General features: G+C 34.2%; 3 protein-coding genes across 6 annotated transcripts; all 3 read left to right on the top strand.

The window, feature by feature from the left end:
- Nucleotides 1-5,020: 5,020 nt before the first annotated feature.
- Nucleotides 5,021-7,691, top strand: LOC127811487 (uncharacterized). Of its 2 annotated transcripts, XM_052351395.1 has the most exons (5): nt 5,021-5,231; nt 5,349-5,465; nt 6,817-6,887; nt 6,987-7,049; nt 7,136-7,691. In XM_052351395.1, exons 1-5 carry the CDS (start codon nt 5,168-5,170, stop codon nt 7,415-7,417), a joined length of 597 nt encoding a protein of 198 aa, XP_052207355.1. In that variant the 5' UTR covers nt 5,021-5,167; the 3' UTR covers nt 7,418-7,691. The 2 variants fall into 2 exon arrangements, with proteins under 2 accessions (XP_052207355.1, XP_052207356.1); XM_052351396.1 differs by lacking the exon at nt 5,021-5,231 and having other exon boundaries at nt 5,354-5,465; nt 6,801-6,887.
- A 4,942-nt stretch (nt 7,692-12,633) lies between these two features.
- LOC127811486 (plant UBX domain-containing protein 11) lies at nt 12,634-22,507 on the top strand. Of its 3 annotated transcripts, XM_052351394.1 has the most exons (11): nt 12,637-12,790; nt 12,886-13,064; nt 13,914-14,013; nt 15,397-15,449; nt 15,537-15,618; nt 17,241-17,306; nt 17,389-17,456; nt 18,908-19,054; nt 19,145-19,718; nt 21,219-21,494; nt 22,023-22,507. In XM_052351394.1, exons 3-11 carry the CDS (start codon nt 13,914-13,916, stop codon nt 22,262-22,264), a joined length of 1,608 nt encoding a protein of 535 aa, XP_052207354.1. In that variant the 5' UTR covers nt 12,637-12,790; nt 12,886-13,064; the 3' UTR covers nt 22,265-22,507. The 3 variants fall into 3 exon arrangements, with proteins under 3 accessions (XP_052207351.1, XP_052207354.1, XP_052207352.1); XM_052351391.1 differs by lacking the exon at nt 12,886-13,064 and having other exon boundaries at nt 12,634-12,790; XM_052351392.1 differs by lacking the exon at nt 12,886-13,064 and having other exon boundaries at nt 12,718-12,885.
- A 1,173-nt stretch (nt 22,508-23,680) lies between these two features.
- Nucleotides 23,681-27,383, top strand: LOC127811602 (protein-S-isoprenylcysteine O-methyltransferase A-like). The gene is made up of 4 exons (XM_052351611.1): nt 23,681-24,015; nt 24,098-24,197; nt 26,314-26,398; nt 26,516-27,383. Exons 2-4 carry the CDS (start codon nt 24,174-24,176, stop codon nt 27,100-27,102), a joined length of 696 nt encoding a protein of 231 aa, XP_052207571.1. The 5' UTR covers nt 23,681-24,015; nt 24,098-24,173; the 3' UTR covers nt 27,103-27,383.
- The last annotated feature ends 599 nt before the right edge of the window (nt 27,384-27,982 follow it).

Genomic DNA, 27,982 nt, shown 5'->3' with positions numbered 1-27,982 from the left:
TGTTCCGTTGTTCGGTTCGGTTTGGTTTCGATTTTTAATTGTTAAATGTAATTGTAAATATAAATATTCTCAACCATATTTTTAATAAAAAAACACTACTAAAAATTGAAGAAATATAAGTAATAATTTCATTAAAAATAATTAAAACAACTAAACAAGTATGTAATATAAGTAATTAATTTTTACAAATGTGAAAAATAAAAAATAAAAAATAGAATTAGACTTAATTTCATTAAAAAATAATTACAACAAAAATGTAATACAAGTAATTAATTTTTACAAATGTGAAAAAAAATAAAATATGGACTTGGATCCTACGCATCTTCATTGGAGTCGGAAGTCGCCGTTGTTGAACCATCATTAACCCATTCGTCAGATGATGATGAATGGATAAGTTCTTCTTGACGTCGCATGTTAGCTCTTTTCCAATCATCGAGGCAAACTTGAGCTTCCAATGATTCTAGAGCCAATCTTGATCTTCTTTCGTCCAAAATGTTGCCTCCACTACTGAATGTTTGTTCAACGGCTACAGTTGAAGCTGGAACTGCAAGAAGTTGACTTGCAATAATTGCAAGAGTTGGAAATGTCTCCTTGTGCCTTTTCCACCACTCCAAAATTTCAAAATTTAAACCTGTATCATCACCAAACTCAAAAACTGTGGTTAGATAAGTTTCGAGCTCCGAATGTGAGCTCGATCTAGGTTTTTTCCTCCTTTGATCTAAAAATTTATGACCCTATTTCATTGGTTGGGAGGAAGAGGAATGCGGAGCCATGGATAGAAATGATTCTTCACTACTAGGAGCAATAACATATGCTTCATATAATTGATTGCATAAAGTTCTAACCTTAGAAATTATAATATTCACATCAATTTCTTCATTATTTTCTAATCCTAACAACGAATAATAGTTAGACAAACACTCAATTAAACCATCAAATTTACACCTAGGATCAAATACCATAGTAACAAGAAAAATTTCAGGAATAAATTGATAATAACGTAACCATTTTTCTCTCATTTCTAAAACAGCATGACAAATTTCTTCAACATTAATTCCTTCCATTAATACACCGGCCACATTCATTGCTTCTATTAAAAATTGATGTGAAGTTGGTTTATAAACACTACTAAGTGTATGAGTAGCATCATTAAAAATTCGTAAAATATTCAAAATTGAACTACAAACATTCCACATAGTTGGAAAAATAGGATATTGTGGAATATAATTTGCTGCAAAAGAACACAATAAATCTTTATATTCAAAAGATTGATTAAGTAATTTAAAAGTTGAGTTCCAACGAGTAGGGACATCTTTTGAAAAACGTTTTGGGGTTTGACCATTGGAGGTGCAAAAATGTGCCCATGCTTTTGCAGTTCGAGGGTGTACCCAAATATAAGAAATAACATTTCTAATTGGATCTAAATAAGAATTAAGTGACTTAATACCATCTTGAACACATAAATTTAAAACATGACATGCACATCTAATATGAAAAAATCTTCCACCAAAATTTGGTTGGCAAATTCTTTTCAATTCATTAATAGAAGCAGTATTAGCCGATGCATTATCAAAAGAAATTGAAAAAATTCTATTAACTAATCTATATTCTTGTAAAATTTGTTGAATTAATCTACAAATATTTTCAGCATTATGACTTTCATCAAAACATCGATACGCAAGAATTCTTTTTTGTAAAACATAATTTTCATCAACCTAATGACAAGTAATACCCATATATGAATGAGTTTGCCAATGATCACTCCAAATATCACTACAAATAGAAACATTAATATTATTGTTTTGAAAATATGTTATCAATTCAATTTTTGAGTTTTTAAACAATTTTAACAAATTCCTTTTCAAAGTATTTCTAGGAATTGATTTAAAACTAGGATTAACAAAGTTTTGACAAAATCGAGTAAAACCTAATTTTTCACCAAAACTAAAAGATAAATGATCAATTGCTACCATTTCAGCTAAACCAGACCTACAATTAGCTTCATTATAATGAAATAATTGAGGAGAGTTTGAAGAGGTAGCAAACCCGGATATTTGTGTTTGATCGCGGCTCAATCCAACCTTGAGTGGGTGCTTTGTTTGCAAATGTCGGGCGAAAGTACCATATCCACCTCCTTGCTTGAATTTGTATACTTGATTACAATAATTACAAGATACATCAAATTTACCATCTCCTTTTGGTGTTTTCTTGAAATGAATATTAAAAATATCAGAAGTAGAAATTTTTCCACCTCCTTTTTGTTGAGTTTCACTCTCTTGTGTTTGAAAATTTTGAGCTTCAAACTCAACATTTTCAACATTTCTACCTTCATTTGCCATTTTTTTGAAAAAAGTATGATAATAAAAAAATATAATAATGATAAAATAATATAGTAACAAGTAATAAATAATTAACAATATAATTGAATAAATTGATAAATAACAAAATGAGAAGATTGAAGAAATTGAAATTAAAATATTAAATGAGAGACAAAATTGAGAGAATAATAGCTTGAGACTTGAGAGAGAGAGAGAGAGAGAGAGAGAGAGAAAGTGTGAAAAATGAGTGGGGGAGGGAGGGGTATATATAGATAGGAATTATAAAATTTAAAAAAAAAAAAAAAAGTTGGGGGGGGTCCAACAGTCCAAATTGGACCGTTGGGGGGGTGTCCAACGGTCCAAATTGGACCGTTGGGGGGGGGGGGGGTGCACGGCCGCACGCGCAGGGGGGGTGTCCAACGGTCCAAATTGGACTGTTGGGGGAGGGGGGGGTGTGTACGGCCGCACGCGCACGGGGGGGGGGGTTGGGGGGGGGGAGGGGGGGGCCGGTTCCGCGGAACCGGAACCGGCGGTTCCGGTTCTCCGGAACCTTGAACCGGAACCGGACCGAATTTCGCCGGTTCGGTCCGGTTCCGGCCGGTCCGGTTCCGGTTCGAACCGCCGGTCCGGTTCAATTTTGGCCATGTCTAGGCTCAATCATTGGCGTGAACAGCTCATGAATAGTTTGTTTATAAATACATTAATAAATTTATTCATAATTTTATAAAAAAAATTATTTAACATAAAATTATTAAACTTTAAATTATTATAATAATATCATTAATATAATGTATTGATAATAAGGTATGTTGAAACTTTAAATTTAATTAACTAATGTATCGAGTAAGAAAATGTTTAGTTGAGTAACAACTAACAAGTATTGTATTCAATTAGTTTTTTTTTAATTAAATAAGACCTAAACATTTAAATGATTAATCGATTATATACTTGTTTTGCTCAAATATATGATGAAATAATATTATTTAAACAATCAAATAGTTAATCGACTAAGTGGTACATTAGTTGAATAACTATAACATTTAATCGAATAATAAATCTGGATTAAAATGACAAATTTCTATAATTGTATTATTAATCGATTAAGAATAAATATTAATCATATAAAATTATAATTTACTAGAGTATTAAAAAGACTTACTCAAATAATTGCATATTTCACTAGAGTAATACCTAGTTTACTCAACCAATGTTATATTAAATTTAAAAAAACAATCATTATAGATATCATTAAATGTACATTTCAAATATTTTATATATAAAAAAAGTATAAACTGGCATGATACTATAAAATTTATTATAATTTTATCTAAAATCAATAATTGTTCATAATAGTTCTACCAAAAATTAATAATAATTTATAACGATGATTAAAATTATTATTAATTTTAAATAAGACTTATTATGAATTATATAATATTACATCAATATATATAAATAATATTGTCATGAAATTATAGTAATTATTTAAAATATAAGAAAATTTGTACATATTTTGAGTAATATGCAAAATGAAAACTTTTTTATTTTATTTTATGTATTATATGTTGCAAAACACACTAACACCATACATTAATTTTCAGACAATACATATTTATTGTATCTTATTTTTTAAGTCTAACTATTTATTATTAATTAATTTTATTATAATAAATGTATTATTGAAAAAGATATATTTAATGTTTGTTGACTATATATATGGATCACAAAAATTAATTGATCAATAAAAAAGATTAAGTCAATCAAATTATATATTATAATTCATCATCTATATGCATGTTTCTCATTTAACTAAATTTTTATTTTGAGTGCCTTAATATAATGTTATAATAATTATTCTTGATTATTATTATTTTTTCTATAAATATATATATATAGAATAAAAAATAAGTTGTTAACTATAAGGGTTGGAATAATCGAAACTATAAGGGTTGAAATAAAATAAATAAGAGCGTATATGAAATTAATTTATAATTTATATAATATAAATAGTATATAAGTTGTAAACCCTAGTTTAACCATTTGAAATGCAGAATTGCCAAGGAATTTAAGCTTACTGAAGATTTGGAGCAATTAGAGAAAGACCTATCGTCATTGTTACTGATCGCTATTACATTCTCTATATTTGTCGGCAGTTGCCACTGTTGCTTTTCTCGCCATCGACGTATCTCTTCGTCTCTCTCGCCCTCTCGCTACTCTAGCTGCCATCTCGCCTCTCACCCTTGACTGCCACTATATCCTCCACTATTGTCGTCGCCTCGTCGACCTACTGTTGCATCTTCCGCTCTCGTTGCCCCCTCGTTTTCTCATATTTCTTATTTTAAATTATGGCCAAAATACACAAACTTGAGCTCTTGCTCGCCAAGCTTTGGCAAGCTCGAGCATGGTGGCAAGCCAAAGCCCGAGTTCAAACTTGAGCTCAAATTTTTTGAGTTGAGCTTAGCAATGCTCGACTCAGTTTAGCTCAATTATAATCATGAATGATAAAATTTATGGATGAATATGAAGTTTATATTTATTTTTAGATTGAATAATTATTTTTAATATTAAAAATTATTTTTAAAAAATATGTTTTTTATTTACATATATTTTTATATTTTATTTTTTTAAATATTATTTTCTTATTTTCAGTTCATGTCGTATCAATTTCCCCTTTCGTTTCCGTCGAAATTATGGTTTAACTCGTCTTACAATTGGATCAGATTTGCCTTGCCCACCCAACCCGCGCCTCCTCTGCTTGAAACCAGAAACTTTGCTGCTGCTGCTGCTGCTGCTTCTTCTTCTTCTTCTTCTTCTTCTTCTTCTTGTCTAGAGGGCAGAGAGAAAGAAATATGGCTGAAAGCAACAAAGATCTTCTGGAATTGGAACGAAAGAATTTGTCGTCTTCAACTATAGGTCTCCTTCCTCCTCCTCCTCTTTCTCTCTTGCTCTATTTATGTACATATAGGGTTGTGTGTCTCTCTAACTGTGTATTAACTGGGCTTATCCATGGATATATATCTTTTCTTGCAGAATCAAAGCTTATTGTCTGCAAAAGCAATGACTTGAGCCAGACTCAGAACCAAAAACCTAAAACCCCTCCCAATGGAAAAGGGATGCCCTTCACTTCTTCTGTTCCTAAAAGCCAAGGTAGGTGTGCGTGGCTAACTTGGCCGATTCCGCTCTTGGCCTGCTTTCACCCTCTTCCTCTTTAATCTCTGCATATGCGCCGATGCAATAGTGATTGATCTCTCTCTCTTTAGGATTCTCGATAAGTTTTAATTGATGATTTTTAGTTCGCTTGAGCAGGAAAAAAGAAAATATATATGTATGTATATATATTTGATTTGACGAATGGTACATGCTATGTTTCGGAAGAGTAGTTCTTAATACTGAAGCAACAGATTGTCATACCAGAGAACGTTTAAATTTTGACTAGGGCAAAACCGCATCCTCTCGGAAACGGAAAAATTTACTCTTACATTGTGTTTGGAACAAGGATTTTTGGATGGAAAAATTGACATTATTCTTACTAATTTTTAGTTTTAGATTCTCCATCTTCAAATGTTATTCTAGGTTCTCTAAAGCTGCTTAGTCAACTGAACTTTTCTATGTTGCTCGAGAAAAAAAAATGTCTCTTTACCATGTAATTTGAGGTTTTCTTTTACATTTAAAGTATGCATTTTTTTTTTCCTCACTTACATTTTGATAATACTAATTGGTCTTGATGTTTGTTCATTGATGAATTTGCTCAATTTATTTTTGGAGAAAAATCAGTATTCTAAATAATGTCTTCTTTTACCAAACATAAAAAGAACTATTATTTAGATATTTCTAAATCCTTCCAATTTATTAATCTTGGTCAGGTTTCTTTATCAAAAGGTCCTGGTTTAAATATTTCTACAATCCTTTTCTCTAAAATTTCTTATAGAAGTTTCTTTTTTTTTTTCCCAATCCATGGATTACTTACCATTCAACTGGTATCATAATCTCTTGGCGTATCTCTTGAGAGTATGCAATGGCATAGATGAATTTTTTTCATTGGTTTAGCTCTAACTAATTGAATTTGAGTGCAAATTTAATTACTTCTATACCATGTCAGGATGGCACGATGGTATTGAAGGATCTTAGACTGAAAAGTCTTGTCGGTTTTATATGTAAAGATTGGTGAAGGACTTGGAGTCTATTAAATGCCTTTATGAGGAATGCTAATTTTTAATGTCTTTTTACTGGTATATGAAGTGGTTTACTCTAGAATTCACAATGTACTTCTTGGATTGCCCTTGAAAAGTCATATACTTTGATGTAACACACTATTAACAATTCTGTTAGCTCGAAATCTAATGCACTGTTTAACAATTCATTGCTTATTCTGATGCCACCTGCATCAACATATCCTAAAGTTTATGTTATTCTGAAGTTTCTAGCAATGTAATGATATTGAGCAGACAGAAACAGTGACATCTCGCAACTGGTGCCTAACAGATTGTGTTTCTGACAGTTATGGGAAAAGTGAAAGATTTCTTAGGAGTTCTATCTGAGGCAAATGAAAGGTTGCAGGATGATGTAATGGTATGCATGTCAATACCCCAACGATTTGCATTATTTGTGTAAAAAATATATCAATTCTCTGTTTCATTCTAGTATGAATGCACTCTTAATGGAATGCAGAATAATGCCAAAGATTATGATATTGAAATGCTTACTGGGAATGAATCTGAATACATTGAAATGGTAAGCGTTGCCTTTTTTCCCCCCCTCTGTGGACCACATGGCACCAACAAGATTTCATTATTGATGTTGAATCTTATTCAACTCAGGATTTGATGCTGGGTGTTGCTGATTTGCATACACCTGAGGCCATTGCCGCTGCTGAGTCTGCAATAGCTGGCTATCAACCCACGATTTCTTTGGCAGCTTCTAGTAGTAGTGAAACAGAATCAGAAGCTAGCAGCGACAATAGCAGTGACAGTGACGATGATGATGCCACATGTTCTATTACAAATTCTAAAAGAGACATGCCCCCTGTTGATGATTCTTCAATCAAACCATCTAGAAACCAAAAGCTGAGAAAAAGGCCAAAGATTGTTGAGCTCTTGTAGAACTGTTTCAGCTCAAGGGAATGCCATAGACGAAGGTTGGATTCATGACTATAGAGTAGATTGCGGCCGTATACATATGAGTATGCGCGTGTGTGGATGTCTCATATGAACAGGCATTTTAATTGTTGGGGATGAAGTATTGTAGTTGGTGACACAGCTGAAGACATTTGCAATGCATCCTTGCTCGTTTTCTATCAGCCTAAAGTTTGAAAACACACCCTCGATGTTGTGTTCAGTTGTGTGCATTTTCAATTATGGCTCTTTTGATGCTGTATTTGCATTTCATTTCATACCAGACTGGTTGTTTGGTTTAACTTCTGGTCTTTCTCGTTGCATGTTCTTGCGAGTTTCTTTGGATATATGTCATTCTTTGTGGGAAACTTTTGGCTGCAAACTTCATTGCCGGACAGAATGTCAGGAACATGTTCCATTCCTTAGATAAGCACCCAAAAATTTATGGATCTGCCTAACTGCTTTTCTTTCTAGCTTTTGCTAAAATATTTTTTTTTATCAATAAATAAATATATGCATTGATCAAAATGGACTATACATATACACTGGGTATAATTAAGAGGGACACATAAAAAGACCAAGGCTAATGACCCATAGCAAAGGGATTCAAAATGAGATAAAAGGTAAGGATATAAAGAAAAAATGATCCTATATACTTGTGTTTTAATCTTATAAACAATCCTGTCCATAGATGGTTTTTGGCCTTCAAAAATATGCCTATTATGAGTTGTCCATAAGTAGTAGATTGTGCTACATAGAGTTATTCTCTTGGTCTTAGGTTGCCAAACAGATACTCAACTCTCTTTTTTAATCCATTTTAAAGCGCTGACAATGGATGACATAGATCGTCGGAAACCAATCCAAGCTTTAATCTTTCCCCAAACCCCTGAACTCACTGGACATTGAAAAAATAAATGCTGGTGGGATTTATCGCATGAACCACAAAGCTCGCAACCTCTATCTATGTCCAGAAAATGCAGGTTGTCCTTCGTAAGCAATTTGGAATTAGTACTAAATCATAGAATAAATGCTTGTTTAGGGGGGATTGCTGAATTCCAAACATCCCCAGCCCAAATTTTCCTGGAACCCTTAGGCCGAAAGTGATTGTAAACAGATGACATTTTAATAGTGTCGCCTTGATTCCAAGTCTCAAATAACTAAATAGTTGCTAACATCGACCTCTCTGAGCAGCACAAAGAATCTCTAATTGCAAATATTTTTTTCATTAGAGGAGAGTTATCCTTTCTGCATGCTTTCTCCCAAATCGAAGAATGCCCAAGGTAAACATGGTTTACCCATCTAACCCAGAAAGAGTCTTTTTTGTTGTGGAAGTTCCATAAAACCTTGGCTAGCAGAGCCAAGTTCCAGCATCTCAGGTCTTTAAAACCTAATTCTCCTTCGATCTACAAAAGTCATACATCTTTCCAAGAAGTAAGAGAGTGAAGAGAGTTCCATAGAAATTGCCTACATAACCGAGTAATCTTGTCAATGACAGCAGCTGGAATAGACAAGATCGAGAGCCAAAAGCACTCTACCCTCTGGAGAGCACTCTACCCCCTGGAGAATACTCTTGATCAATTCAGATCTATCTTTATAGGATAGAGAGACACATTTCCAAGACTTAATATTACCAGCAATTTTATCAATAAGAGGCGCATAGTAATTAATTTTGAGCTTGGTAGCCGCAATCAGAATTTCGAGATACCGAAATAGCATTTGACCCTTCTGGATAAATTCTGGATAGCCTCAATGTCATGATCATCAATACCAATATAATACATATTAGACTTGAGGTCATTCACATAAAGACTAGATTTTGCTCCAAAATTAAAAAGACAATCTAAACAAGTTTTAACTGATGGAATGTCCCTTCTAACCAGCAACAGAAGATCATTTGCAAAGGCCAGATGGGTAATATGGAGGCTGCCATAATGAGGGTGGAAATTAAAATCAGAATTGTTAGTCACAATTTTTGGCGATCTGGAAAAGTATTCCAGACATAGAACAAATAGAAATAAGGACAAGGGATCCCCTTGTCTTAGACCTTTCCTCCATTTAAAGAACCCACATAAGCTGCCATTGATTAAGAGAGAAAATAAGGTAGTGGTGACATGCTCCATCACCCAATTAATATAAGTAATGGGGAAGCCAATACCAACAAGAACATCCTTAATAAATTACCAGGTAACAAAATCAAAAGCCTTCCTGATATCTACCTTAGCAATCCAACGAGGAGAAACTCTCTTATGATTGTACTTCCTCATAAGTTTTTGAGCTAAATGAATATTGTCCACCATGCTTCTTCCTTGAATGAATGTTGATTGAGCTTGATCAACCGAAGAATCTAGGATGGGAACCAAGTGAGTAGCCAAGATTTTGGAGACAACTTTATATGTAACATTGCAGCACACAATTGGTATATAGTCCTGCACCTTAGACGCATGAGAGGATTTAGGGATTAAGGCAACAACAGTATGATTAACCTATTTCAGGAAAGAGCATGAGCTGAAGAATTCTTCGATTGCCTCGTAAAAATGATCTCTCACAATATGCTAGGCTTTCTTGAAAAAACAGGATGAATATCCATTTGGGTCTGGGGATTTGTCATCACCTATGCTAAACAAAGCATATTTAATTTCTTGTTCGGAGATAAGCCTGGTAAGGTCCTGAGCTTGATCATTAGAGACTTTAGGCCTAGCATCAAACACCAAAGCATCAATCTGATCACAATTACCCTCTATACCCAACAACCCTTGATAATAATTGAGGAATTCTTCTCTAACTTGTTGCATGGAGGATGTGGGGAAACCATTTTCCTTGAAGACTGCTAGAATGAAGTTCCTTTTAGCATTCCTTTTGACCATTGCATGAAATAATTTTGTGCACTTGTCACTATTAAGAAGGTAAGAGCATTTAGCCTTCTGGGAAAAGAAATATTTTTTTGCCTTAGCTAGATTTCTAGCTTTCTTCCTTAGATCAATGACTTTAGACTGCAAGTCAACATTCCTCAGTTGGTCATGAAACTCTTTATAAGCTAGATCAAGGGCAAGAATTGATGTTTTGGCCCTTTCAGAGATATTCGAGAAGTAACTCCTATTCAACTCCTTAAGATCCCCTTTAGACCGTGAATTTTTTACATAAAGTGAATCGTTTAGAGCCTCTAATCCTCATTCTTTAATTTGAATTCAGAATCCCCTAAAACCCAGGATGATTCACCCACATATTGTGGAACCATAAGTGCTTTCTTTTGGAAGGGACTTCACAAACAACGATACAATTAAGGTTGAGCCCAATAGAGGCCGAGGCAATGAGAATGAGAATGAAATCATCAGAAAAGAATATTTGGTTGTTACAGGAGAATGGAATGACCCATTTCTTTAAAATGATGAAAAGACTTTTTATGGAATGTCACATATATAAGTTGGTTGAGTTATAGTTACTTTTGCCATTTATTTGCGCTTGGTTAAGGTTGCAAATGAGCCTCTAATCCTCCAACAGCTCAGTGTTCAGCTCGATAAAAACTGGTTCAAGTTCGTTTGTTAATGTAAAAAAACTGATATTGAACTTGATTTTGAAATTCGATTTGTAAACGAGCTGAATTTGAACTTAGTAAAACTCAGCTCATCTATTCGCAAATTGACTCGATTAGAAACTTCTGAGTAGCTTCAATTTTAAAAGTTTGTGAATAATTCGTAAATAGACTTGTTTATAAATATATTAATAAATTTATTCATAATTTTATAAAAATATTATTTAACATAAAATTATTATAATAATATCATTACATTTTTTTGAGTTTTATTTTGAGAATATTTTGATGATGAGAAATTAGTTAAATGCAAATTTTTTTTACACTTTCTTCATTAAAATGTGTTGATGATAAGATATACTATAACTTGAGGATTAATTAACTACTGTATGAGTTTAATAGAATAATTATAGTTTTGATCTAGTAAATAAATGTTTAGTTAAGTAACAAGTGTTGTATTTAACTAATTTTTTCTTTTAATCAAGTAAGATTTTAACATTTAAGGGATTAATGGATTATATATTTACTTTACTTGAATATATGATACAATAACATTATTTAAATAATCAAAGAGTTGATCGATTAAGTGGTTAACTATCATTTTAAGGGATTAATCGATTACCAAGTTTGACCTAAAATTATTTTTATTGATTATTTACATATTAGATTATCAAATTTTTTTAAATATAATTTTGACAAATTCGAGTTTGAGCCCGAGCCCGAGCCCAAGTCCAACCTTGAGCTTAGACTTGCTAGAAGCTTGTTGAGCTTGAGCCTGAACTCAATGAAATTTGCCTTGATTCGATTGCAACCCTATGCTTGGTTAAATTTCTTTATTTTAACATTTTGAGCACTAAACATAAATCACATTGCGTGAGTATCTCACAATACTTTGTTTTAATTAAATCGTTAGTTTTCTTTGAAAGTTACATATCTATTTTGCCAATTTTCCCTGCCCACATTGTTTATTTGACTAAAAATTGTTCACCTTGAAAACTTGATGCGGTTATAAGTACGATTGGGCATGACAGACACTCAGTATTCTGGATTTTTCATTAGTTCATTGCAGATAATTTTATTTAAAAATTAATTTTTTTTATTGTTATTTAATACTCTTATCTAAAAGAGAAAATAATTTGTTGGAAAAACATTTGGTATTTTTATGATTCTTAAATTAAATATATTTTTAAAAATTTGTATAATGTAAAAATATATTTTTATAAACTATTTATTTTTATTATTCCATTCATGAACTTGTACTAAACATAATAATTGAGGAATCAATAATTACAATGATTAAGTTGTGTAATACTATATTTTAAGCAAGATGAAAGTGGAGGAAAATTAAATATCAATATATAAATATATGTATAAAAAGTACTAAGAAGGGGCCATTATTTACTTTGGTAGAATATAAATGTTTTTTAGTTATGATTATATATTACTGCTCAACTTAACTTTATATTATCATGAATTTCTTAAAAAGAATTATTCATAAAATGTGAACTGTTAAATAATGTTAAGGAGACACAGGGCACTTTCTTTTAATTTAATTTGGGTTGTCTTCAACACAAATGGGCCTAACCCGATATGATACGGGCCAGAGCTTGGACCGGCCTTTTGTTTTGTATGTCTACTAGGAGATAGGACAATCCATCACTGCTTCATCCGGTTCGATCCATTACGGTTCGGTAGGAGGAAACCGATACTTCAGATCCCGCGGTGACTAGAAGACCCACGCCATCGTCACTCTCAATCCTCGACCGACTAGAAGCTTGATTGGATTTGGGATATTGCATTCAATTGCTCCACGATCACTGTACCTTCCCCAAGTCTGTCTTTCTCTCTCTCTCCATCTACGGTCTTGATAGTCGTCTAATCGTTAATACTGTCTCAAATTCTCTGTTTCGTCACTCTTTTTTGCTAGGTATGTTATGTTTCGTCGTTTTATTTCGGAATCTGTAACCTCTCGTCAATTTACGACTAGAATGATTGTGGGTTTTGAGGAACATACGTCCTGATACAAGAATAAATTATTTTTCCTTTTTCGGGTCCCTGTTTCGAGCTTTAGGAATAGCTACGGAGAGTTTTTTTGTGTATTTCCAGGTGAGTTCTTGTATCCAGAGTTGTGGTGAGTACCCTGTCTTTGTTGTGGACCTTGTCCACGATTTGCTTGTGTCCTAAATTTTGCAGATAATAACTGTTTTTGGTAATATTATCTGTAACGCGGACAAAATTCTTAACTATTTCAGAAAATTACCTATAGCCTACTCTTAAGTTCCAAGGGGCATGAGAATAGATACTTTACTTTGTAAAAGGTGTGATCTTTTGCTTGTCAAATATGGGATATGGAGAAACGTTTACATTCTTACGATCTGGGGCAAGAACCCTTCTGTGAAGGGCGGACACGCTGCAGGTTCATCACATTAGAAAATTTGAAGATGGGCACAAATTTCTATAATAAGTTTCCCTTAATGGTTCATATATGTTCCTCAGATATTTTTGGTTTAACTAATTTTTTAACTAGGTAAACTATTAAGGTTCAAAATTATTTGATAGTTTTCAGACTGGTCTTTTTTCTTGAGTAGTGTAAACAATTTGATTTTTGTCTTACATACATGGAAATGGATTTAGTTTCTTCTTGAATGTGCCTCTACATTCAAAGATATTTATGTCAAAGTGCGCTGTGGTTCTTCTGGTTGGATTACCTGACCCTCTGCCCTTAGGTTTTAACTTTTTTAATCCTATAGCTCCTTACTTTGTTTCTGATTTGGTCTTCTTGTAAAATAAAAAGTCCTTTCTTTCTTTATCTTAAGCTAACACTATATAGTCAATATCCGTCCAACCATGAATTCTGTTCTTTTTACGTTATTGAGCTTTCTATGAAACATAAGGAGTTTGAACGAAACTTTAATTCCATTGAATGTTCATTTATTTAATGAAATTTTTAAACAGATGGAGCCTTCGGTCTCTTCTCTTGCTTACAAAGGTACTATACCCGAAGCAATTGCTGAAGCCAAAAGGCAGAAGAAACTTTTTGTTGTCCATATTTTAGGTAAGGAATTTTATTATCTTTTACTTTCATGTTTGAATGGAATACCAACTTGTGATAAGGTGCAGATAAATGATTCTTTATATGCTATTCTCAATCAGTTATTAGAATAAGACTAAGCAAAATGAAACCAAGAATGAAAAAGAAATTTGGCTGAATGTATGTTAAACCACTCCAATTTTTAAGGCTTTTGTCATTCCACATAGAGGAGCATTGGTTGGTACAGTCAGCCTTTATTTACTTAATCATGCCAAATATATATAGTTGCCTTAAAATAAGGAATATTTCATTTTGGTTAAATATCACGACGTGGTGTATTCGTTACAACAACAATCACAGGCCCGAATTCCAATAGGCAAGGTAGATGTGGTGTATTGATTGCTAAAATATTTTTACTCTTAGTCATCTTTTGTTGTCAATGGACTTAATAACAGAGGTTGGAAGCAATAGGCTATGAAATGTTTGAGCATTTTCCACAACAGATGTGCTATGTGGTGTTTGTTATAGGAGTTTCTACTTTCTAGTCATGGAGCATACTAGGTAAAGTAATTTTTTCCTTCACCCCATTTTTGTGACTTGGTCAACCATGCACACATTCTAAATGAAACTTCTACACATTGCCTCTTACCCATTTGAATACTTTGGAAGGGGGAAGCGATATTGAATCTTAATATAGATTTTGAAGGTGTGTAAGATGAGAAATCATATTTAGTTTTCTTGAACTTTGGATATTTGACACACAAAATAGGGGAAAGGGGATAGCATGTTAACTAGTTACTCAAAGTTTGGGGTAAGTAAATATTAAGACCATTTGAAGAAGATGATAAATATGGAAGAATAGGATTGGGATACAATGCATGTACATTTAAATGAACAAACTTGTAGGTAGGAGAAATTTTGAAAGTTACTGTTATTCTTATAAATGTCATCAGAGTGCTCTTTCTCTGCTCATCTGACATCCTTTTTTGTTTGAGGATCACATTATATAATTTTGTTAACCCTGTAACAACTTAATAAGATAAATTTCTCGACATTAACTTGTCCATTCATCCTTATGTGTATTAAGATAAATCCTGCTATAAATCATCAATGAATCAATTTAATGAACCAATGTCAGCCTACTTGAAACACCAATACCCACTGAACTCATATCCATGGTCTCCTAATCAATGGATTGATAGGCCTGCTAGGGAACAAATATTATATCTCCCTCTGCTTTGTGTTTTCCTGGTAATTCTAATGTGTAAAAGGGCTCTCTCTTGCACATGATTTAGACTGCACGGGTACATGCTCTTTTACCATTTTGTTTTAATGCTTTCACTATTCTTTTCCTGTAATTTTAAGATTACCTGATTTTCATTTATACTTCTTGTTTTGGTCTATCAGGTAACAATGCAGAGTCAACTCATTTAGAGGAATCAACATGGGTAGATCCAAATGTAAGTTCCTTACTGTATTTGTCTTGGAAAATGTTTGTGATGTTTCATTCCTGGCACCATGCTCTTATACTTGCACTCTGCTTTCAGGTGGCAGAGTCTGTATCAAAGTACTGCATTTTATTGCAGATCCCTGAGGGAAGCACTGATGCAGCTAATTTTTCTGCAATATGTATCCTGTGCTAGATGACAGTTATCCTGTTCAATTCCAAGAATATTACATTTTCTAAATTCATATCTATTTGGGACTGTTTTCCTTTTGGGGGATAAGGAATAAAATTGAGCATAAAGAAGGTTCCAAGCCGGTACTTCCTCCATAGATCAAAGATACTCTCCCCTTATCCCCAAGAAAAAAGAAATAAAAACAAAGAAAAAAGGCCGGATCTAAATTAGTCTTCTGATGGTTTGATACCTCTGGAGAATCTATAGTGCAAAGAAAGAGAAGTCTAGTTTTCATTCTAAAAGTAAGAGGGCAGGCTCTTGATCAACATAAGCTCAACTCCTTTGTACAAATGCTGATTTTCCAACCTGCAAGACTCCTATGGAAGCATTTGATGACTAAATGTCAGGAATGCTCAGCATTAGAAGAAGCTACAGGAGAAGAACCATATAACTATTAAGGCATTCCCAATATATCAGCTAAACCCTTAGCAGTAGGAACATTGAAAACTGGTAGTGGATCTGTTTTCAGAGATTCTGCTATTTTTTCTTGCATGTTTGACTGAAATCCATCCCTTCAATTCAATGTCTCCTCTATCTAGAATCAAAGAACCTCCTGCTGTATCAGCTTCCTGCTCCCTGACAATAAATTAATTGTCCACCCTAATCTAAACAATAAGATTAAACAAACTCTAAAACAGTAAGCACTGGCTTTTTCACCATGAGGAGAACAACTCCTGTTCTTTTTTTGGAACTGCAAAGGAAAAGGTTGAGCCACTTATAGTAGAATGGGATCTGGGGGCTGTTATCTTTTGTTGGAACTAGGATTTGATTGGATGGGAAATGAAGGGTAGGTTATTTTTTATTTTATGATTTTTTTGATGAATATCTTTTTATTTTCTTCTCATTTTGCAAGAATAAATACATGAGTAGATTTGGCTACAATCTATTAAATACTTACCTTTTTGCCTTCTTCTATTTCCATGAACCCAGATTCCAGTTTGCATTAACGTTTTACCTATTTTGGAATCTTCCATGTAAACAGATGCATGAACCTCAAAAACAGTCATTAGTCAGTTCTTTGCCTTAACTACATTTATAGGTTACAGTTTTTGTCCTTCCTAGTGTTTAAAGTCAAAGTAGCTTCTGTTGAGAAGATAAGATGCATGAGAAGTGATTAAAAAGGATTGATCACTTGAGAAAAAGATCAATAGATTGAGGAGTGGATGGAATGGCTGAAGTTGATAGCAAAAGAGTTACTTCAGGTAGAGGAACACCAATAGAAAGTTGGGGGGCAACTCTTAAGCATGATGTAGATTATAATGGGCTGAAAAAATATTTGGTTATAGATATAGATGATCAGTGATCTAGGTTCAATGTAGCTGAACCCATCTTGTGGGAACAAGGCTTGGTTATACATGTTTCCAGAGTTTTACTGGTCCTGTCCCCTTCCCCTTTTGTTCTTTCTTCTTCTTCCCCCTTTTTGTAAAAGCATGATGAAGTTCTAATTGAAGCCATGCTAGGTGCAGAGTAAGATATCAAGACAATGCTGGTGTTAGATTTTGTTTCATTGAGTAGTTAAGGTTTCACAAATAGTTGAAAAAATAGCATGTTTCCTTGCATCATCCTGTGCAGATCCGCATAAATCCACCCCATCTATTGCAGTTATTGGATACAATGGGGTACAACTTTGGCAAAATGGTAACTTCAATAGAATAGAACTTTCTTTATAACTTTATTTTTATTGGAGTATAAATATCTTTCAAATTGAATTTATATGCAGAGGGTTTTGTCAGTGCTGATATTCTGGTATCTAGCCTTGAAAAGGCATGGTTGAGTCTTCATATCCAGGTTGGTGATGCACGACTCTTACTGTCCTGCCAGCTTATCCTCAGAACTTGGGTTATTGTATGGGAACAGCTCCTGCTAAGGGATGCCTGTTCTCCCAATTTGAATTGTGCCGAGTCATGTAGGACTGATCTTTGATCTGACACTTGTTTGTTGAGTTGTGGTCTATTTTTGATGATTAAGTATACATGTACAGGAGAGCATGTTAAAGAAGTGATGCATTACCTATCAATCAGCTTGACCTGTACACATGTCATTAAATTACATATACAGCATGCATTGATGCATTTATCATCAAAAGTAAAATTGCAAGCCTCCCTTTGAGTGTATTTGTTTGTAGGTCTACTATATACCTTGTGATTGTAGTTAATGGTCATTGATGCACTTCCTTAAACATGGACTTACAAGTGTGTTGATATGATTGTCAAGTTGTCAACTCTTTACAGAGTTGAATTATCAATTATGTCGCCTTTTTCAGTATCATTTTTACCACTCTCTAAACACATGGGTGCAAGCGGCAAGCCCCACCACAGCCACTACTGCCATACTACCTTCACCATCATCTCTAGTGCTGTTGTTTCTATTTCCATCCACCTATTTAGCATGAACTATCTGTCAATTTCTTAGTCATTTAGGTAGCAATTCTCAAATTCAGTTAATAGGAAAAATATTGATGTACCTTTTCATAATTTTAGTCAATTGATTAAATAAAATAAAATCCAGATTCAGAGACATAGGAGATGAGCTTAACTTATCGTAAAAGTCTATATTGAGATTCATTGTTGCAGGATGGAGCCTTATAAGTAGATTTTACAGTGTTACCTTCCATGGATTGATGATGTCTTTTACTTCAATATTCACAATGGATTGTATTATACTTGAAAATAAATGGAGAGAACATCACAATTTGGCATTCAAAGATCCAGGTGCTGCTGCTTCTGTGTGTAGACTGTAGAGGTATCTTTAGAACCAGATGAACAATTGGCTTCATCATTAGATGATCCAATATTTCCCTATCATTAATTTTAATTCTAAGTGATGGCATTTACTGGATTCCTGGTGGTGGGGTATTCGCGTTATTCTGTGAATGTTATTGCTACCAGTTAGTGTGAAATCATCCTTCTTATTGGCACACATATTTATCTTTGTTTACAAGATTTTCTAGTCCAGAACATTGTTTCATTAATGGATATGAGCTTATTCAATATCAACTTCAGGAGAGTTCGATTTCATTTCTGCCAGTTACTTTCTTGAGTAGACAAAGATAAGAAGAAACATTCTATGACTTACAACTGTCATGAGAGGTCATTGTATCATGGTAGTTTTTCACTTTACATGCATAGACATGGTGTTGATTACACTCTGCATTGGCTTCTAAAGTTCTAATAATTTTTATAGAATAAAATGCACTTGCAGTTCACCTTAGATGGGTACTATTTTATTACAAATTTCAGGAAACAACAGCAACTTTCCTAACTGCAGCACTTTCTTCAAGAAAACCTGAGCCACACGACACTACAGCCTCACTGGAGCAAGGAGGTTCTTCAAGACCGGATGTTCCTTCACTTTCAACAGACAATCATGGCCCTCCTGCTCATGAGGTATATGCAAAATGCTTTGATTGAGATCTAGAATTTTATTTTAGTACGGTGTGCTGATATTAGCATGTTATATTCTGTGTGCTGGCACAGGACAAAATTTCCAAACTAGCCAACAAAACTCCTCCTGGTGAAGTTGAATCCTCCAGCTCTTTGTGTGAAACAACTAAAGAGTCACCTAGTGCTGTGAATGATCCTAAAGATTCTGGAGTTGGTCATATTTCTTCTAGAGCTGGAGATGAATGTCCTGTCCCAGGAAAAAATCTAAATGCAGTTGATCATCATTCTCTACCTACAACAGGGGCTTCTCAAGCAATTGGCAGTGAGGAACCTGAATCTCGACAGTACAAAAAGACTGGTGCTGCAGGGGACAATAAAATTGATTCAGGAGGTAGAGCCGAAAAGGCAACTGTTTCCGTCTCCATCCAGGTTAAAAAGCCTGATGCTGTAGAGGAAGACAAGAGTGATGCTTTAGATTCCTGCTCGAGTCAATCAACTGATGTTTATTTAAATCTCCGATTGCTTGATGGCACTAACTTACAAAGGAAGTTCCTTCTGACAAACACTTTGAGAATGGTAAAAGACTATGTGGATGAGAACCAAGCAAGTGCATTTGGCTCTTATGATCTTGCTATCCCCTATCCTCGCAAGGCGTTCAATGACCAAGGTATGGTTATCGTGCTGCCTTCCTGATTCCCTTTATGCTGATGTTATCATGTAATGCTGATTCACTAAATACAACAACAACAACAACAACAACATATCTAGCCTTTATCCCACTATGTGGGGTCGGCTACATGAATTCTAGACTTCCATATATTTCTATCTTTTGTCATATCTTCATTGAGATCCATACACTTCATATCAAACTTTAATGTCTCCCTCAAAGTCTTCTTAGGTTTGCCTCTACTTCTTTTTTTGATTAATTGTTCCATTTCATCAACTCTCCTCACAGGAGCGTCTCTTGGTCTCCTTCTCACATGACCAAACCATTTTAGTCTAGTCTCTCTCATCTTCTCCTCTATTGGCACTACTCCTATCTTATTACGAATAACTTCATTTTTAATTTTATCTTTTCTTGTATGGCCGCACATCCATCTTAACATCCTCATCTCCGCTACACTCATCTTTTGCTGCTAATTCACTAAATATGAAGATCTTTTGCCTAGTTTTGGCATTTCACCCAGTAAAGTTTATTCTCTAGATGAAATACCGGGTTATAATTTTTGACTAATTAGATTGATGAAACGCTCGATTGGAAATGGTAAAGGAATACATAATCTGTTATGATTGTAATATGCTAACAGTCCAACAGGTTGCCTATTTCCTCAATGAGGAAGGAAGAAAATTAACGAGAAGTTCTTTGATATGTAGGACCTTTTGGAGTTAAGCATGATTGTTTTATGGCACTTTTGTGAGGCATGACATAACTATAGATTTAACGCTTCTCTTTCTCAGATGAACACTTTATTGCACCATTTACAACATATGCTACTAGTAGAAGTGTCAGGAATGCATTTATTTAGGGGCCATGCACTTACCTTTAATAAATTTAACGACCTTGATACAATTGTTCTTTGATATTAAATTTTAATTAAAGAGAAACAATTCGTGACACTTAAAAGTTTCTTTGACATGGGAATGACTATGCTTGAGTTCAGAGAAGTGAATGTCCAACATGTTACCAAAATGGCAATTACACTTGATGTCTCCAAAATGGGAATGATTCTTTGTAAATGTAAATGCCTTTATTCCCAGGAACTATGAAGTTGAGTCCCCCCAATTACCTAGACTTGTTAAAGGTCAAAGAAAAACTATGAGGTATTTGTCTGTTTGAAGGGGGGTGGGGCGGGGTTATTGATCTCAGATACATTTTCATACTTGTAGATAAGTGAAGCTGCTTATGGAAATTAGTTTTTTCTCTCTCTCTCTCTCATGTGTGCTTATGTACGCATGCGCACATTCCAATATAGTTTTATCTGTTATCATAATTTAGAGGCAGTGCATGATGGAATGAGAATCCTACTGATTTAATTACATCAGGAATGTGTCAAACTTAAACTCATACAGAGTCCAGATATAAATTGTTTAGGATACAACAATGGTCTTATAGTGGTTGGTTGTTACTTTCAGAGTCCATAATTTGATGTTTTTTATATTAGTGCAGATTTAAACAAAACATTGTCAGAATTGGGTTTGTTTGGCAGACAAGCTCTAATAGTGGTGCCACTTAATCGGGCTACTGGTTACCATAGAGGAGGGTCTTCATCCCTTGGCCAAACAATTTCCACAACTGGTCAAGGTACTTTGAATAGGAGCAATGAAGGATATCTTGGACTAGTAAAAAGGATTTTGTCTTATGTAAACCCTTTCTCCTATCTTGGTGGGGGTGCCAGCTCATCAAATTCTGCACAGGAGTCTCAAAGTGGCATTTGGCAATACAGTGAGTCTCTCCATCTATTATCGCATTCTCCAGTTAGATCTCAATAAAAGCTTTTGGCTGCGTAACTCCACACACAATTTATGATCATGGCATAATTAGCTACATAAGTTTATACATATTTTTTGTAATGGATTTGCACATCGTTTCCTTCTGTACGGTCAGGTTCATCCAAAAATCAGGGCATTTGCCATGGAAGAGGCAATATTATTATATCTGGGAATTTTCATTTCACATGTAGAACTTGAGATAGAACAAATTGCTGATAGTGGATTAACCTCCCCTCCCTACTTCATTTCCAGGCCATTGGTTCAGGAGATTTTTATTTGCCTAATATGATACTTGGTTTCAAATTGTACAAAGAGCCTAGTGGTTATGTTATAATCTTGGGGCACTGAAATTTTAGAAAAATGGAAAGAAACAAGTTCTCATTTCAAGTATTAAAGAAAGGTGAAGCTACCATATTCATGCTCTGTCATTCCTTTCACAATGTGGATTAATCTTATTTCTTGAATGTTTATTTTACTGTAGGGCCAAATCCTGGTCTGCAGAATAACCTCAGAAGCACAACAGGGAGATCCCAAACAGCTAAGTCATCGGATCAAAGCACCCTTGGAAATAATAGCAAGAGCAGGCAACCGCAGTCGACCCGATTCGGAAGCAACATCCACACCCTCAAGCACGAGGAGGATGACAGCCGGTTTAGCGACCGAAATGCATTCTGGAATGGAAACTCCACGCAGTATGGTGGCGGCGACAATGATGCCAAATAACGTTAACTAAAGGGCTCTTGTTCAGTTGTTTGATCATGTTGGAGCTTCAAGCTTTTCTTGATTTATTTCAGCTTCTTTATTTAAGCTTGATCTATCTATCTATCTATATATATATGTGCGCGTGTGTGTCCAGAACAATGGAAGTAGGGGAAGATGTTACCATCTATCATCAATAAATCTTTTAGTGGGTTGACTCTCAACTCTTGGAAGGGTGTAAATATCATCTAATGTTTCTTGTTATGAGTTTTGGACATCCCGAGTTGCTGTTATTATTGTTTATTTTAGGTAAAATTCATATCCTTGTGCTTTAATATTTTTTCGTGTGGTTATCAAGTCTTTTTTTTTTGGGTTATTTTGATTATATTTTTAAATTAGATTTTTAAGTCAATTTAATTTTTATATTTTGATATTTTTCATAAGTTTTTGTTATTTTAATTATATTTTTTAATTAATTTAATTTTTATATTTTTATGTATAAAAAATAAAAAAATATAAATAAAAAAATACACGTTACATACTATGTGTTAAAAAAAAGGGGTACGGTGAGACGAGCACTCATCACAATGTATGTGTTTAAAAAAAAATAAATTGACATATAAAAATATAAAAGTTAAATTAATTTAAAAATATAAATTTAGTACTATATTTAAAATAATAAAAATTTTAAATTATTATATGAAAAAAAGTTAAAAATAGAGGTTAAATTGATTCGAAAATATAAATTAAGTGGTGTAATCGAAATAACAAAAAAATTTGAATGATCATGTGAAGAAAAAAAGTAAAAGAATAAAAGTATAGATTTGATTATTTATTTTATGATGAAAATAAAAAGAGGTATAATTTAATTAAAAATATTATTTAAACACTCACTCTTGAGGCAAGGCATGAATTGTATTTTGTATGACATGAATTTAAATATATAACATAATAATATGTAAGTGTGGGGGAGTTAATGTTAGAATGACAATATAATTAATTATCTTGTACCTATTTTTTTCGAGTGTGCTATCATAGAAAAAGAATATAAAAATAATTTATGGTTAATATAATTTTTTTATAATGTGCTTAAATTTTAAATATCTAATATTTTTCTTATAACATCACAACAAATTTTTTATTTCCGTAGTGATAGTAATTTTATATTTTATAGTCATCATTTTCAAAAATTTTATGTTTAATGAAGGTTTTATATTATAATTAATTTTAATCAGAAATACATATATTATTATTATTATAAGCAGAATAACTAAATAGTCGCCCAGAGAAAAAAAAAAAGGCTCGACTCGTTTTGCCGACATACAAAATGTCTTTTTTGCCCCTTCGTTCTCTCTCTTCTCTCTCTCTCTCTATTAGTAATCAAGCTTTGTTCTTTACAACGATGAAGAGGCACTTGAGGCCTGAGGGCGTCGGCTGTGGCGCGTGAGGCATCTCAGAGAGAGAGAGAAGAGAGCCGAGTTGCTTGTTGACCTCCGGCGACGTGGAGAGAGAGAGAGGGCGTTTGGGTTGGACAGGAGGAAATGAAACGGTGGTCGAGGCACAGGGAAATGAAATGGTGCAAAAAAGACATTTTGCGTGTCGGCAAAAACGAATGGGGCCTCTTTTCTCGGGAACTAACTAACTTTATCACACTTGAAAGTCTGCCTCTTTAGGGTTTCATTGATCAGGAATCGGATGCTCTTTGGCGTAGATAAAGCTTCCCAATCCCATCAGCCTTCAGTCCTCCTCGATTCCACCGTTTTTCCTGCCTTCAGGTGAGAACTAAACGAAACCCCTCTCTCTCTCTCTCTCTCTCTCTCTGCGAGCCTGTTTTGATGTTTTCTGGCTATTTCCCAGTTGTTTTGCCCTTTGCCGTCTCTGCCGTTCATTGATCGCTATGATTTCAATGTCCTTTTGGAACTGACGTCAAAGCATGTCTCTGTCTTCAACAAATTGGGTGAGTTTGCTATTTAAGATTTACCAGCTAGTGCCCTTCCCCTTTCTGTGAATATCTCGTTGAATCATTTCTCGGATTTTGCTCCTGTAATCCAATTTCGCTCTTGTTTCATCAACACTAGTATGGTTCCTTTGTGCAATGGGATTTGCTTTGTGTTTTAACGTACTGTTATTCTACGTGCGATTGCTGACAAAGTGCTCACACGTATGTTAAAGATGAATTTTTTGTTATTTGACCTACATGAAAGTCGAATGCGTTGATTATCTAAGAAAAGGAAGTCGAATGCATCCAGGTAGTATTTTTTTTCTTCTCTTCTGTTGTTCTTTCCCATGACCAAGCAAGATCCATGCATAGGTTTACTTTGGTTTAACATATCCAAAACCATTATGTAACGTCATTACATTTAGATTAACCATAACAATTGGAACTTTTTGTAGCAGGCATATCAACTTGTTACGTGGTTGCTACAGTGGAAATCTAAATATTTAGTAGAAAATTCTGCTTCTCTTTCAGCTTCTCTACTCGTCCATCACTCTTCTTTCTCTCCATCCTTTTGCTGACCAGTTATCTATCTCCCAATATCTCTTACATGGGATGGGATGAGTAAATTTATCCTTTTCTTGTGTTATGTTTTTGGTTTTGCTTTTGTAAATTTATCCTTTCATTGATGTATTTTTTTAGTCTTACATCCTTATTCATGGCAAGTGAAATCATTGCTTATTCAAAGAAAAAGGTAAACTCACTCAGAATGGTCTAAAAATTAGATTCTTCAAATGAAATTATTTGGTCATGTTTATAAAAAGATATGAAATTCTTCAGAGTTAAAAACCATTCCAATCCTAATGAATGTGATTCTAGGAAACAAGCGTTTATTTTAGTTTATTGTATTGCCAAGGTTTATAGTTTGTTTTTCTTTAGGGCTATGTGGTTAATTTCCGTGTTAGAAAAACCGAACAACACCTGATATCTGTTGAGTAGAACCTCTTCTTTTCATGACAAGTGTGCTATTAGTATCAGTTTCCAGAAGCATTACAGCATCCTGTAATCACTGCTATCAGTAAGCCTCATATGTTATTATTCACTCATATTCTACCTACTTTATATACAAGAATAACAACAATCACAAGCCTTAATTCCATTAGGTGGGGTCAACTACATAAATTCTATTCCAACAATCTCTATCTATAGCCATATCTTCTGGAGGATCATTAGACTCCACCCTCTTTTGCTACAAACTTCATTTCATCCACTACCCTCATAGGTGTGTGTATCTATTCTTACATTCGGATCAAACCATCTTAATCATGACTCCACGCTTCTATTTTTACTTAACATACATTCTACGTAGTCAGTTTTTGACCTGCTAATTTAAAATATTGGATTCTAAGATGTTTCACCATAATTCAAATTTATTATTCACTCATTATTTTGTCTCATCTACCAAGATATTATGTTTACAAATAACATACACCAAGATACTTCTTCTAGGATGTGCTCTGTGAGTGAGGTTGCGGGGGAGAAGGGGTGGGAACCCATAACATGAGTTAGGGTTTCTTGTATTGATGCTCATTTATGCTTGTGTATTATCATAAAAGTTCATCATTTATAATTTCAGCCTTATTTCTGCTGTTGTCCCCTCTGCATTAGTTATGAATTGATCAGAAATTGCTGATGATCTAGCTCATTGGACCAAGACAATAGGTTGAATTTTTATTTTAACATAATGTGGAATTCTGAATTTAGAAGGGCTTTAACTTATTTTAAGCATTTTAGAGTCAGAAATTCTAAAAGTGAAAAAGAAGGAAAAAGAATAGCACAAATGAATATTTATCTATTCAAAATGTCTATGATACTACAGGAACAATAGCAATCACAGGCCTTAATCCCAAGAGGGGTTGTATTGGTATATAAGACTATTTAGTTAATGGAGACATTGTAAATTCTTGTTTTTGAAATATGGCTGTAATCTTGTTTTGAGTGTACAAATTTATGTTGCTTTAAAGTTTCCCTAATTCTGTTCATATATTTTGAGTGAAATATAAGCTTTAGCACGGTTGTATCTTTTTGTTCAGGTAACTCTTATTATTACTGAGTCTAGTATCTCTTTATTTTGCAGGAAACATCATTCTTGAAGCGTCTTTGGGATACTGTAGGGACCTACCTTTTTGTATTCCAGTTCTCAAGATCTTCTACCTTTTCAGGTCTGAAGTACGGGAATGTTACTTCTGCATTACTAGCAGTGAGATAATTCATTCATCTGGATCTTCTTTGTCTACGCGCCGTAAAGATTGATTTGCTTTATTTGGCAACAATGACAGAAATCTTTGGCTACACAGCTTGCAGACAGCTGTCCCAAATGTTATTTGCAGTAATTTTCTTCCACGGGTCTGAATACGCTCTAGCAGTGATCATCCATGGTAGATCAAATGTACGTCTTAGTTCTCTTTTAATTAGCACAAACTATCTCCTCGCACTGATTGGTGCACTGCTGGAGTATGTCGCCGAAATCTACTATTTTCCTGGGATGAAAAAACACTGGTGGATTAGCAACTTGGGTCTTGTAATGGTGGTAATTGGGGAAATCATACGGAAGATGGCTATTGTAACAGCTGGTCAGGCCTTCACTCATTTAATTAAGATTTACCATGAGGAGCGCCACAAATTGGTCACTCATGGAATCTATAGATTTGTTCGACATCCGGCATACTGTGGTTTCTTCATTTGGTCAGTAGGCACTCAGATAATGCTCTGCAATCCAATTTCAACAGCTGCTTTCGCCATTGTGGTTTGGAGTTTCTTTGCAAGACGGATACCATATGAAGAGTACTTCTTGAGGCAGTTTTTCGGGGCAGATTATGATGAATATGCTCGATCAGTACCTTCTGGTGTTCCGTTTGTGAAGTGAGAATCAATCATCATCATCATGCTCTATCAAGAAATTGTTTTTGCTGTTCGGAAATACTCTAGAACCATTTCGAGCTGGACTGGACTGGACGATTCTTCTATGCTCTTTCTTCGTATGCCCGAATGCCGCTTCCCTTTTATTCCGCTTTATTATTATTATTGTCGGTGATGAAATATTTGAGATCGTTTCTTTTCGTGTTCTTGGCTTAGTGATCTCATGTGAAAATTGAACTTCTTGTGATTCGTAATTTGGTTATTATAAAGCTCTTAGATTCACTGCCACCATTTAGTATCAATTCACATGAAATCATGGATGCAATTCTTACCAGTCTTTGTGCTTCGACAGATTTGAGGCACAATGAATTTCATCAAGGAAGAATAGATGGATGCGGCTGAACCAGATAATGTTTGGCTCAAGGTCAAGGTTAAGACTATTACTTTGTTGTGTTCATAACATTTGTAGGAGGGAAGTTACACACCATCAGACAAAACAATATGCAACTGACTAACTGACGAACTAAACTTTTGAATTGGTACCCATCATCTCTCTGGCTGGTGATTGTGCATGCAACTGTAGTAGTTACCTCCGTAAGGTAGATGGCAAGAACAATCTATTTGGGTATATGATAACGAAAAGGATAGTCTACCCTCTGATATGGCAAAGTTAGAACAAACACTTGGAAATACGAGATAAATAAGAATTGTGAGACATATTTCACGACACACCATCAGTATAGTTCTAAAAAGGCAGCATCTTTTAAATCCACACAATGTTAGCAAACAAAAACTGTCCAAAAGTCCGTAGCAATCCATATTGCTTCATATTTTCCAGCACCCCAGAAAGCTTCCTATCACTACTAATAAACACAACATGCATAAAT

The sequence above is a fragment of the Diospyros lotus genome, chromosome 10, assembly GCF_014633365.1.
Source record: "Diospyros lotus cultivar Yz01 chromosome 10, ASM1463336v1, whole genome shotgun sequence".
In the NCBI taxonomy this organism is placed as follows: Eukaryota; Viridiplantae; Streptophyta; class Magnoliopsida; order Ericales; family Ebenaceae; genus Diospyros; species Diospyros lotus.
This window is presented reverse-complemented; position numbering and strand designations above follow the sequence as displayed.